The sequence below is a fragment of the Hypanus sabinus genome, chromosome 22 (assembly GCF_030144855.1).
Source record: "Hypanus sabinus isolate sHypSab1 chromosome 22, sHypSab1.hap1, whole genome shotgun sequence".
Taxonomy (NCBI): domain Eukaryota; kingdom Metazoa; phylum Chordata; class Chondrichthyes; order Myliobatiformes; family Dasyatidae; genus Hypanus; species Hypanus sabinus.
Genome location: NC_082727.1, coordinates 56,332,267 through 56,346,416, shown reverse-complemented (window position 1 = coordinate 56,346,416; position 14,150 = coordinate 56,332,267). Strand labels below are relative to the sequence as shown.

At 39.6% G+C, this 14,150-nt stretch overlaps 1 protein-coding gene across 4 annotated transcripts in view; it reads left to right on the top strand.

The window, feature by feature from the left end:
- The window catches only part of wdr11 (WD repeat domain 11), a 137,713-nt gene that overhangs the window by 72,370 nt on the left and 51,193 nt on the right, over positions 1-14,150 (top strand). For all 4 annotated transcript variants that reach the window (XM_059947806.1, XM_059947805.1, XM_059947808.1 and 1 more), the window contains 3 exons: positions 87-193; positions 3,995-4,070; positions 8,146-8,254. In XM_059947806.1, coding sequence (XP_059803789.1) covers positions 87-193; positions 3,995-4,070; positions 8,146-8,254 — 292 coding nt within the window. The remainder of the gene's footprint in view (positions 1-86; positions 194-3,994; positions 4,071-8,145; positions 8,255-14,150) is intronic.

The following is a 14,150-nucleotide window of genomic DNA, read 5'->3' as shown; positions in this document are numbered from 1 at the left end:
ATTTCCAGACTAGCTTAATGACAAGGTCTGAGAGCTAGAATCTTGGCTGTTTTTCACAACTGATTTTTTTTTTCTGGACTGTATAGGGGCATTGAGTGGGCAAGCCTGACCAGCTTTCTTTCTTTTGCCACCTCGACACCGAATAATTTGGGACTAGTGCGGAATGAACTGCAGCTGGTTGATCTACCAACAGGTTAGGAGGCAGAATATCTACTTTTCTGATTTTGGGCAATTCTAAAATTTGATGATGAATGAATGGTTACATTTAATTTTGTTTAGAGGCACAAGAACCTTGTGCTTATGAGAAAAATAAGAATTTTAAGAAAATTATAAAATTGTAGCATCTTGATTTTGAAATGCAGTTTACGTGAACTCCTCTTAACTACAATCAGAAAGAGGTATTGTTTGGTACGCCACAGGTATTTAGGGCAGCACTGAAGGTCCATCTTTCCATCTTTGGGATCTTCCTTCACTGTGTCAATAGCTTCCTCTCGGTTTTCACTACTGTCAGTTATGAAAGGCCCGTGTGGAGACCCAGGAATACTGATGTAGAAGGACTCTCCATTGCTGTTTCTGTAACAATTTTGTTTTACCTGTCAGTGTTGTTGGCCCTGAGATGAACTCCTGAACCCCAAGGACTGGTGAACCACTCCTAGTCTGTCCTCTACTCTTTGACCTGTTTGGCATGAGTGACCCTACCAAAAGCCAAAGCATAAAGCCAACATAGCTCTCCAGGTCATTGAAGCACGCAAGCCCACAAACCCTACGACAAGGCTGTGGTCCTCTTGGTGGAATTGCAATCAAAATTTTTGATTTATTTTGATTGCCTTAGTTTTTAAATTCTCCATCTAGTGAACATAGTAAATTGACTTGTTAGTATGAAGTAATTTGGATGCATTCTTTTTGGGATTAGAGTTTTGTTTCTGATTAATGCAAACCTACATGGCCAATGCATCCAGTCCTCGTTATCTGCTAACCTACTATCCATCTATTTGTCAGTGTGTGCATCACTTGGAATACTGGTAAGTTCCTATAGTACATGCTTTTGTCTTGGCTGATGAATCCTGTTTACTAAGAGGTGGAGTACATTTGATCTCTTGTTAAATAGTGAAATGTAAATAGTTAATGTCTGTCTAGATCCAGGGTCAAGCCCTGAAACACCAGGGTCTGGATTGTGGGTTGGGTGTTCAGTCATAGCTGATGTTAGGTTGGGAATCCTAGGGATTGAGATCATGAGTGGCTTTGAGGCCACAACTGGGTCTGGAATGCTTGCTGAAAGGGTTGACTACTGCATGTTAGTGATGACCACATCGTAATTTTAATCACAAGGTCTGTACTCCTTTCCTCATGAATAATGTAGATTTAATGTAAAATTAATGATCATCTTGCTCCTTGTCAGAATTGATGGTTGCTAAAAAAAAAACAAATAAATTACCACTGGACTAAATTTAAGTCCAGTCACATCAGATGTAGCTGTATTTACTCTGAGATTAAATACTCTTGATTCCTTGTTTAAGAGCCATTGGAATTTAAAGTTGCTTATTGCGTTTCCATCTTATTACCTCATTAATTGTGATGCCACTCAAGAAGCTTTCTCTGGCACTTACTCCCTTTTTCTCCATAATCTTACTTGTGCTGCCATTGGCATGGTTTCTTTGCTACCTCTCCTCCACTTTCCTCCAATCCCTCACCTCTTTCTTAATTGCCCCACCTATTCTTTTTCTTTTCCTTTTCCTACTCTTCTCCCCTTTTCCATCCTGCTCCACTGCACTTAATCTTCTCCTGTCCAGTTCTGTTTATCAACCAGACATTAGCAGTGGTTGACCTGTGCAGTTTTGGTTCTGTTCTTGCTCTGTTAAATTCCTCGTCATTCTTGTATTTTCACTGAATAATATTTCAAATTTGATTTAGAAGAATAGGAGAGGTGTAGACATGGTAAACAGACAATCTTTTTCCTCTAGCTGGAACTATCAAATCCTAGAAGGCTTAGATGTGAAATGAGAGGGTAGAAATTTTAAGGAGTTGTACATAGTAAGTTGTTGGAGCTAATTTAGAAAATGTGTAGCATGGGTGGTTGGGCTTTTCTCCGATCTTGGCAATTTACTTGCAAATGTTTCGTCACCATGTGAGGAGACATTGTCAGTGCACCATTGATTGTGGTATGTCCTCCAAATACCTGGCCTTTATATACTTTTCAATCAATTTTTCAATAGACTTTTACTAACACATAGACCATAATCCTTTTTATGAACTGATGCGGGCAAAATTCCAGACCACATGCACGAAGTTCACCACAGCTATTTAGCGACAAGATTTCCTGCCCACATCACAATTGAGTTTTCAAAATGATGTCCAACCAGCTGATTGAAAAGTGTTTAAAGGACAAGCATTTGGCAGATATACCACTATCAACAGGACACTGACTATGTCTCCTCTCATGGTGACAAAACGTCTGTAAGTAAGTTTCCAAGATTGGAGAACAACTCAACCCAACCACAGTAAGTTGTCTTTACACAAAGAGAGGTACAGTTACAAGAAAAAATTTGTGAACCCTTTGCAATTACCTGATTTTCTGCATTAATTACTCATGAAATGTGGTCTGATCATCTAAGTTACAATAATAGACAAACATGATCTGCTGTCTAAATTAATAGCACAAACAATTGTACTTCTCATCAGTACTGGGTACTCCATTTAAACTTTCACAGCCTAGGTTCAAAAATGTATGTGAATCTCTGGAGTCAGGTGTTCCAATCAATGAGATGAGATTGGAGGTGTGGGTTGTAGAAGTGTCCTGCCTATAAAAAAAAGAGACACAAAGTCAGGTCACTGACAGAGCCTGCTCTTCTGAGGAAAGATCTGTTTATGTACACCATGCCTCGATCAAAACAAATTAACACAGAAAACCAGGTAATTGCAAAGCGTTCACAAACTTCTTGCAACTGTTGGTGCGTGGAATGCACTGGAAGCAAGGTGGTGGACACTGATACAATGGTATAGTTTACGAGATGTTAAGACAGGTGCATAAGCAGGTAGGGAATAGAGGAATACAGACCATAATGCATCTGATAATTTGGGATTAGTTAGATTTTCATCATGGTTGTAGGCCCTGTTCCCATGCAGTAAATTTATTATCAAAGTACTGTACGTATATGCCACCATATACAACCCTGAGATTCATTTACTTGTGTGTGAACTCAATAAATGTATAGAATAATAACTATTAACAAAATCAGTGAAAGACAGCCCATCTTGGCCATTCAGCCAGAGTGCAGAAGAAAACAAACTATTATATATTCTCTGTTTTTAACATTTTTTTTCTCAAGTTCTATTCAATTCTAACCATTTTTTTTAATCTTGCATGTTATTAGCAGAATTTCATTGAAGAATTTCTATTGCAGGAAGAAGCAGAGGTGTATAATTTCAGAATGTATATTCATATTCAGAAGTACAATGTTAAGACTATTTAAAATAATGGTTAAAATATTTCAAAATCAAAGTGTATACACAATAATTTATGGGAATAAATTCAAGTAAGCAAAATTAAGTAGCTGAACTTGCCAACAGGTTTTGTTCTAAACTACAAGAACAGAAATCACCATCCAGATAGATGGGATGACTGTTGGATCAGTTATTCAGCATATCCTCATTTACATGGGTTCACACAAATTCAGATCTTGCTTGTGAGTAACTGAATGCCAATGGTTTCCTACAGAAAAGCTGATTGCACCCAACTCAATGCCATTTTATGGTAATGTGTGGAATTGCATGTATTTGAGCTATAAAATTAAAGTCTGCAGCACAAAAGTGTTTATGTTTGGGATGCTATTCTAATCATGCTGTATCTTAAGAATAACATTAATCTTTTACTAAAATCTTTGTGATGCTATTTCATTACATTACTGTTGATCACTAGAGATGAAGAAATATCAGCAAGCAATTGCTGTATTCACTGGTTTTGATCATATTTTCTGCAAATGATTTTGCTACCCAGGGAGAAGTATTGCATTTAGGGGTGAGAGAAGCAATGATGAACCACCAATAGAAATGATGAAAATATCCCATTTGAAGTAAGTAAGGCTGTGTCACTAAATGCATTGTTATTCTCTTAACCGTGATCTTAAAAGTTTTCTTCCTTCATAGCATTAAAAATTGAGCACTCGCACCTTTGCCTTTCTGCCTTTGATGCTATATTGGTAGAAGAACGTTGATACTTAACCCGGGAAATCTTGTTGAGTGATGCCATTGATAGCTTGAATCTTTGAAAGAACATAATCCAATTTATAGTATTTATATGGAGAATGTAGTCTACCTTCACTTTTGTGCGTTTAGTCTGGCTTTAAGTACAGTTGTTCATACTTTTAAAAGCTAGGTAGAGTCTTTCTGGGCTTTCTGCTGAGCTTGATATTGTTAGGATTCTAAGGCAATTGGTAAAGGCCAAAAAGAAGTTAGGGTTAAGCAGAGTGGCCGTAGTGTAAGCAGTCATAGTGTGAATGGATAGAGTTAGAGTGGGGAACTGATGCTTTGGTGAGAAGAGGCGGATATCAGCCAGCCTGACGTTTCTGTTTCTTTCTTTATTAGTTAGAGCAGGGAGAATGGATTCCAGTGCAGGGATGCAGGAGATCTGGGAGATCTCCAGTGTCTCTGATTGTTTCATCTGTAAGAAGGGCATCTGGGTACAGCTCCTTATGGACCACAAGCTCACTCAGGAGAATGAAGAGGTGATAGGGTGGAACTACAATGAGGCAATCACACCTAAGTTTCAGTAAGTATGTAGCTAGGTGACTGGAGAGAGAATGGGAATAAGCAGACAGTCCCCCTGTGGCCAACATGGCACATGATGATGATGTCCCCGGTGGCTGTTCCCCTCAATAACAAGTGTACTGCTTTGGATACTGCTAGGGGAGGATGACCTACCAGGAGACAGTTACAGTGACCAGGTTTCTGGCATTGAGTCTGGCTCTGTAGCTCAGAGGGAGTCAGGGAAAAGAGGAGAGTGGCAGTGATAAGTGATTCAGCAATCAGGAGATTTTGTGGCTGTAGAAAAAGTGTGCCAGATGGTATCTTGCCTTCCAGGTGCCTGGATGTATCTTAAGTCATATCCACAGCTTTCTTAAGGAGGAGAGTGAGCAGCCAGAAGTCATGGTACATATTGGTACCAAAGACATGCAGTAGATAGATAAAGGGATGAGATCCTGAATTTAGTAGGTTGGAAACTAAAAAGCAGGACCTCCAGGGAAGTAATCTCTGGATTGCTGCCTGTGCCACATGCCAGTGAGGGTATAATAATGAGGGCATGATCGTTCATTGTGTTGCTGAAGGACTGGTGCAAGAACTGGTTTCAAATTTGTGGATGATCGGCATTTCTTCGGGGGAAGGTTTGACCTGTAAAAAAGGGACGGGTTACACCTGAGCTTGAGGGAGACCAATATTCCTTGCGAGCAGGTTTGCTGGAGATATAGGGGAGGGTTGAAAGTAGACTGGCAGGGGAATGGGAATGAGACTGATAGGTTAGAGGATGGAGCAGTTCGTGTAAAGGTAGTTGGAACGCGTAGAGAGATTGTCCTTGGCGTGTGAGATTAGAAAAAACCTCGAGTTCTTCATGCATGTGAAAAACAGGAGGATGACTAGATAAAGGGTTGGACCAATCAGGGATAGAAGAGGAAACGTGGCTGGAGTCAGGGTTGGGTGGAGGGGAGTGTTTCATGAACTCTTTGTTTCAGTATTCGGCAGTGAGTGGGATCTTAATGAATATGAGGTGCGTTTGGAGCAGGCTAATATGCTGGAACATATTGATGTTGTTACGTACCCCGTAACTAGGTCACTTACCAGCAAAGATAGAGAGGTCCGTTGAAGTCTGATGATACTATTTTTAAAAGTCTTTATTTATAAAGGGGCACAAAAATAAGATTAATACAAACATTCAGATAATATACGTCGTCACTACTCAATCTGAAACCGCGGGTCTAATAATAACCATCAATAAGAAACAGCTCGATCATTTGTCTAGGGGATAATATATTGTCCGATGGAAATATAAAAGTCACTCAGTTCCTGCAGGCTTCAGCCTTTGGGGACCGCTGGGTTTTCACTTGTTGGAGAGAGAGAGATTTGTGAGAAAAGAAACTTGCCCGGGTCTTTTATGAAGCAAATCCGTTGAATCGGGAAAGTTGGTTCCCTGTTGTTAGTTCAAGAACATCAGTTCTGTGGTACCTGCCACTGGCTCCCAAGCAAAAGGGGAACCGAACGCACGTGGCTTCCTGCTACTATGGGATTGTTAGCGTTTCTTCTGGTGCGTCTGAAGAGGCTGTTCCCCCAGACCCTCTTTTATACTTCCTCACGGGATCTCAGATGTCAATCAGGTTGGGATGATGCAATCTCTCTCTCAACCAGCCCACTTTGCCCGAGGGCTTGCACGTAGCATAGTCCCCAATCCACAAACGTGATCTCCAGGAGACAATGGTCAATGTCGCATTAATTTGCATCACCGGGGAACAAGGCATCCGGCACGTCTCTCTCCTATTTCCTGGGTCTACTGACCCCCCCCCCCCCCCACCACCAACTAGTGCTCTTGCGATTCTCACAAAGGAGGAGGCTGCGGACATAATAATGTTAAGAAAGAGGATGTGCTGGACCATTAAAAAAAATTTAATAGATAAGCCTATGAGCTGGACAAGATATACCTCAGTCTACAGGAAGAGAGGGAAGAGATTGCAGTGATAATCTTTGTGTATTCACTGGCTACAGGGGTAGTACATGAAAATTAGAGGGTGGTAAATGCTATTCCTTTGTTCAAAAAAATAATAGGGATAATCCTGGGAATTACAGATCAGTGGGTTTTACAGCAGTGGTGAGCAAACTATTGAGAAGATTCTAAGAGACAGGATTTATGAGTGTAGTCTGATTAGGGATAATCAGCATTGCTCTGTAAGGAGCAGATCTTAGTAGTGCAGAGGAGGAGAAGGATCCTGGGGTCTATGTTTCCATTGAAGATAGGCTGGTAGTAGATGGAGCACATTCTGCTTTGAGTGCAGTGATCAGTAATGCTCTGCTGAGTTTTCTTCTGGGATCTCTGTCCTTCATGACTTTCATAAATGACCTGAATGTGGATGTGGAAGAGTGGGTTAGGAAGTTTGCAGATGACATTGCTGGTGTTTTGGATAGCATAGAAAGTTGTCAGAGTTTACAGTGGGACATTGATCAGATGCAGAGCTGGACTGAGAAGTGGCAAGTGGAGTTCAATCTGGAAAAGAGTGAAATGATACACTTTGGAAGGTCAAACTCGAGGGCAAAGTACAGGGTTAATGGAAGGATTTTCTGTGTGGAGAAACAGAGGAATCCTGGGGTCTGTGTTTCCACGTCGCCATAGAAGTTGATAGGGTAGTTAAGAAGGTGGATGGTGTGTAGGCATTCATTAATCAGGAGCTTGAGTTCAAGAGCCATGGGGTAATGTTGCAGCTGTATAAAGCTCTGGTTCGACCACAGTTGAAGTATTGTATTCAGTTCTGGTTGCCTCATAATAGGAAGAAATGGAAGTATTAGAGAGGGATGCAAAAGGGATTTGCCAGGCTGCAGTAGACAGGATGTCTTATGAGTGAACTAGGGCTTTTCTCTTTGGAGTGAAGGAGGATGAGGCATTGATAGTGTAAACTGCCAACAAGAAGGCATAAATTTTAACAGATTGGAGGAAAGTTGGGGTGGGATCAGAGATAGGTTTATTCACAGATAGTGGTGGGTACATGGAATGCACTGCTAGGTGTAGTGGTAGAGGCAGATACCTTAAGGACATTTAAGGGACTCTTAGATAGGTACATGGATGAAAGAAAAATGGAGGGCCTCATGTGAGGGAAAGGTTCAACTGTAAAGTAGGTTTTATGGGCTGAAAGGCCTGTGCCGTGCTATGTTCTAGTTATATAATTATTTTGTACTCAGCTTCAGGTGATGAGACCACAGATTCATACATGTGCTCTCATCTTGGTTAGATAAATATTGAGCAAATGTGTAGGTACTTACGCTGAAAAATAAAATCTTTTTGCAAACGCCTTTGTGTTGGTATTAGTAAATCAGTTTATATCATGAATGTTGCTGAAAAAAAAATAGAATACATCAGCCCAATCTGAAAGATGATATATTTGTTTTATTTAGGCAGTTCTTAGTTGTGGTGTTCAGAGACAAGCCGTTGGAGCTATGGGATATTAGAACATGCACTCTGCTTCGTGAAATGACGAAGAACTTTCCTGCAGTTACAGCTCTGGTATGTCCACACATTGACCCCTGCAATTTGAAAGTTTATGTGTGATAGGACCTATTTTTATGCCTGAATTTGTGATATATAAAAGTAACATATTCCCTTTCATGCAGAATTGCTAAGTTAGTTATTATTAATGAAATCACGTGCTTTTATTTAATTAGGAAGATTTTAAAATTGCCCTGAGGATTGACATCTAGGTTTTATTTTTGTGCATTTCAAAAAATATGCTCAAGTTGCTAGGCAACAGCTAAGACTTCAAACATCTTGCATCAAGTTTGTGATCAAATCCAAGTTAACTGATCTCATTATGGGTAGCTGTATGATGCAATAATTAAATTCTTAAACCAGAAAAGGTAAAATCACAGTGGAGTCATATGCTGATTTTCATCTAGCTCCTGGTGAACATATTTAATATTGGCACAGGAATTGCCTGTGGTTTCTTCTGACCCTGCCTGGTGTTCTGCCAATATTGGTGTACAGTATTTCATTTTGTTGGGATTTACTTATTTATTAGGGTGCAGCATAGGATAGACCCTTCCTGACCTTCAAACCACGCCACCCAACCATCCCCTAATTTAATCCTAGCCTAATAATGGGACAATGTATAAAGACCAATTAACCTACCAACCAGAGTATCTTTGGCCTGTGGGAGGAAACCAGAGCACTCAGAGGAAATCCATGTGCTCATGGGGAGAATATGCAAACTCCTTAAAGGCAGCAGCAGGAATTAAATCTGGGTCACTGGTACTGTAAAGCATTGTTCTGGAGTGCAAATGACAACCCACAGCACAAACCCAGAAAGAAAGGATACCTTTTTGGGGGAGTAGGAGGGAAATATAATTGACAGAAGTCAACAAGGAATAAGACGTAAAACTCATGCATGTGGCAATGCTTGGGAATTTGATTTGTGATTTAATTGGTTAATATTTCATGTCTTTTTTTTTGAAATGTGATCATTATTCTAAGCCTCAGGATTCCAGTGAAAATTCTTTACAAAACATTTATTGTAAATGTGGTGAAAACTGCCTTTTTTGTGTGTAGATTTTCTTCTTTGTATTACTTGACATAATTAATATGTCATCTCATAACCGTGCTGTTGATGAAGTGTAGGCAGAAGAAATAGAGTCAATTCCAGCAAAAGAACAGGCTGTACAAGAGAGAGGGATATATCAAAAAATGGTGTATAGGAAATTATGCTGACCATAAATGAGTGGTATAATTACTACAAACACTTCAAATCAATTTTATAAAAGGGCGACTTGAAAAGCTACTTAAGAGTGCATTTCAAGAATGATAAATTGAATTAATTTAATACAATAAATTGTATAAGGGAAACAATATCCTAAGGAGATTTAGAGTGCTGAACAGTGAGGGCAAAAAACAAGCAAATAATTAAACCCATATTAAAATTGAAAATTGCAGTTTGAAAAGTAATAAACAGTCAAAACAAATAGTTTTTAAAGTGATAACCAACTCTCAAAATAATTGGAAAAATGCCAAAAGCAGTATAAAACAATTGAAAGCAAAAAGAATCAATCCAAATGAAGAAAGAATAGGAAACAACAAGTAATTAAAGTTTAAAATGTATGCTGAAACTGTAAGGATTAATTAGGTGGAAAAAAGCAAAAGGATTTCCTGGAAGCGTCTCCTGAGATATATATGTCATAGTTATGTTACATGATGAAGGTGAGAAGCTGGGAAAAAGGACTTCTCTATTTCTTTTTCCTTGAAAGTAGATTCTGATTCAAATGGGTTGCAAGTGTAAAATGCAGGAGCATGAACTTAGAGTTTACAGTGTCAACAGGTTAAGGATTTTCATGTGTGTGGTTTACTGTTGAAATCTTAGTTACTTTACCAATTCTGTTTTCCTTTATACTCTAAGCCAGGGGTGGGCAAACTTTTTGACTTGTGGGCCACAAAGGGTTCTAAAATTTGACGGGGGCCGGACCAGGAGCAGATGGACGGAGTGTTTTGGTAATACACCTCATAAGAGAAAATAAAATATCATGGGATATGTAGAAAACATGCACTTTAATTTCAATTGAAAATGAACAAATTAATTACAACAAAATATCTGTCTTTGAAGTCCCATGGTATTTAGCTATTTATTGAAATGACTTTTAAAACACTGAAAATTAAATGAATAAAATACAGCTTTTTTTAATAGTAACAGTTATTATTTTAAAGCACTGAAAATTCTGTTATCCTTCAAGATATTATCATCATCACTCTCCTCCTGACTGTCTTTATTTCAAAAACGGTAGGAGATGCAGGTCTACTTGTCCTGCTCCTTCTTATTCAATTGTCCCCGTGCCAAAACTCAACAACGACCAGCACAAGGACAGAACAGTGACAGCGCGCCAGTATGTGGAGCGCGTTATTTGATCTGGAGCGCATTTTTTATTTTGAGAACGTACGTGCACCTGCGCACTACTCATGTCCATCACTTAACAGAAATGACATGTAACATGTAAGGCTTATCGAAAAAAATATTTTCAAATGCATTTTTTACATAACACAATGAAGAAACTTATTTTTAATTTCAGTGGGAACAGTGTTGTTGGACTCCCTTTTTAGCCAGCGCATCAAAGTCTGGATTTAGTTTTGTTGTGGCGATTCTCAGGATGGATCTGAGGTGTTGGTCAGTTAACTTGGATCTGTGGCTGGCTTTGTTGATGTTCATGACGCTGAATGCCTGTTCACACAAATAGGTCGAGCCGAACAAAGAGTAAAGCGCAAATGTGGAGTAATACGCTGCACCTCAACAAAGGTCAATGTATATAGAGTGCATCATTTATTGGGAAAACGCCAGAATTGCAGGGAAAAAACGTTAACAAGGTTTATTAATATAATTTCATCAAGTTCTGCGGGCCGGATTAAAAAGCTTAATGGGCCGCATATGGCCCCCGGGCCGTAGTTTGCCCATGCCTGCTCTAAGCACTTTGCTAATGTTTTCCTTCAAGAATAAGGGAAATTGGTAGAATTGTTGAAATTTTCCTGTATTAATGAAGTAACTTCACTCCAAAATACCCTTATAATCTCAAGTTTTGTTGCGTGCAGTTTAGATGTTTTCACTGGTGCATTCATAATTAGTAATTATCCACAAAAATGTAGATATATGGATTGTAATTCCTTCAAAAAAAATCAAAATGTGATTGAAATTGTATTATGTTCCGTGATATTTCTATTTTTACCATAATCTTGTAAGTATGTCTAAATCCAAGGCAGGCCTAGACTGTTACCAACATTAGTTATTACTCAGGAATTCCCTGTAGAGTGAACAGAAGTTAAATCTTGTACAATTATAACCAATGTATATGCTAAGCATGGACTCATAGCTGGAAAGCAGATTTAAGGAATACACAGTCACATTTGAAGCCTGGTAAGCAGTTCAAGTGTAAATAAGGATTCTTCAAATTACAGATGTTTGATTTCCCATTTTATGCCAGTACATGTCCTCAGCTTACAAATCTTATTTTGTCTTATGAAGCCTAGATCTCCATTTTCTGTCCGTAGTAATATACTACCACAACATAGTTCTGCAAATCAAAAAACTTGGTGGTGGTGGAAATCTGAAATGAAAGGTTTAGAAATAATCAAAGTAGGGCAGAATTCTCTGGGTTTGGGAGTTCTCTGCCAGGGTTTGGGACATCTCAGATCTAGTCCTCAACATTCTTAAGTGGGAAGGAGAGCATCCAGAGGTCATGGTCCATATAGGTAGCAATGACATGGGTAGGAAGAGTGACTAGGTTCTGTAAAGTGAGTTCAGGGAGTTAGGTGTAGGCTCTCCAGGGTTGTGATCTCAGGACTGTTACCTGTGCTACGTATTAGTGAGGTCAAAAATGGAAGATTATACAGTTTAGCACATGAGTATGAGTTGGTGTAGGAGGAATGACACACGATTTTTGAATCATTGGGCTCTCTTTCAGGGAGGGTAGGACCTGTACAGAAGAGACAGTTTGCACCTGAACTGGAGGGGGTCTAATATGCTGGCAGGGGGATGGGAACCAGAGTGCCAGAATAGATAGTGAACATGTTGTGGAGACAGATGTTGTTAAGACCTCAGACAAAGTCAGCAATCAAATAATTGTGCATGGTGCGACTAATGTCCCAAGCTATATATATTTCAATGCAAGAAGTATTTTAGGAAACACAGATGTGCTCAGGGCATGTATCAACATGTGGAATTATGATATTATAACCATTTGTGTGACTTGGTTGTGGGAGGGGCAGGACTGGCAGCTCAATATTCTGGAGTTCCATTGTTTTAGGCGTGACAGCAGGAGGAATTAAAGGGGGAGTGGTGGTGTTACTAGTCGGGGAACATGTCACGGCGGTGCTCAGTTAGGACAGATTGGTGAACTTGTTTAGTGATGTGTTGTGAGTGGAACTGAGGAATATGAAAAGCATGACCACATTAAAGGGGCTTTATTACAGACCACTCAACAGTCCACAGGATTTCAAGGTACAAATTTGAAGACAGATTGCAGAATTTTGCAAGAAACATAAGGTTGTTACAGTAGGTGATTTTAACTTTCCACATATTGACTGCGACTCCCTTATTGTAAAAGGACTAGATGGGATAGAGTTTGTCAAATATGTTCAAGAAAGCTTCCTTAATCGGTATGTAGAAGTCACAATGAAAGTGTACGATACTTGATCTGCTATTAGGGAATGGGACAGGGCAGTTACAGAGGTTTGTGTAGGGGATTACCTTGCATCTAGTGATCATAATGCCAATAGTAAATATGGAAAAAGATAGGTCTGGTCCTTGAGTTGAGATTCTAAATTGGAGTCTAGAGAAGAGTCAAAGCAGCATCCCTACACAGATTACAGAGGAGGAGGCATTTGCTGTCTTGAGGCAAATTAGGGTGGATAAATCCCAGGGTCTGGCAAGGTATTCCTTCGGACCCTGTGGGAGGCAAGTACAGAAATTAAGTTAGAAATTCAATTAAATCATTCTTAGTAATAGGTGAGGTACCGGAGGATTGGAAGATAGCTGTTGTTTTGTTGTTTAAGAAAGATTTTAAAGAATATCTTAAATATGAAGAGAGGGGAAAGTGGAAAGGTTTAGGAAGGAGATTTCTGAGCTTCAGGTCAAAGCAAATAATGCAGGAAAGGGGATGAGGAGAAGAATGAAAATTATTTAAAGGTTGCAGCACTGTACAGATCTAGAATCATTGCCTGTGTGAAGTGAAAAATCAGTGGCATTCAGTCCATGAGACCATAAGACATAGGAACAGAATTAGGCTATTCAGCCCGTCGAGTCTGCTGTGTCATTTCATTATGGCTGATCCTGAATCCTATTCAACCCTGTACACCAGCCCTCTCACCATATCCCTTGATGCCCCAACCAATCAGTAAACCATCAACTTCCGCTTTGAATATACCCACGGACTTGGCCTCCACTGTAGTCTGTGGCAGAATCACCACTCTTTGATTTGAAGAAATTCCACCTAACTTCTGTTCTAAAAAGGTCGCACCTCACTTTTGAGGCTGTGCCCATTCATTCTGGATGCCCCCACCAGAGGAAATACCCTCTGCACATCCATGTATATAGTCCTTTCAGCATTCGGTAGGTTTCAATGAGACCCCACGCGTTCTTCTAAATTCCAGTGAGTACAGGCCCAAAGCTGCCAAACACTCCTCATATGTTAACCCTTCATTTCTAGAATCATCTTTGTGAACCTCTTCTGGACTCTCAATATATCCTTTCTGAGATACGGGGCCCAAAACTGTTGACAATACTCCATGTATGCTCTGGCTAATGTCTTATAAAGCTTCAGTTTTATCTCCATGTTTTTATATTCTATTCCCCTTAAACTAAATGCCAATGTTGTATTTGCCTTCTTTGCCACACACTCAACCTGTGAATTAACCTTCTGTGAGACTTGCATGA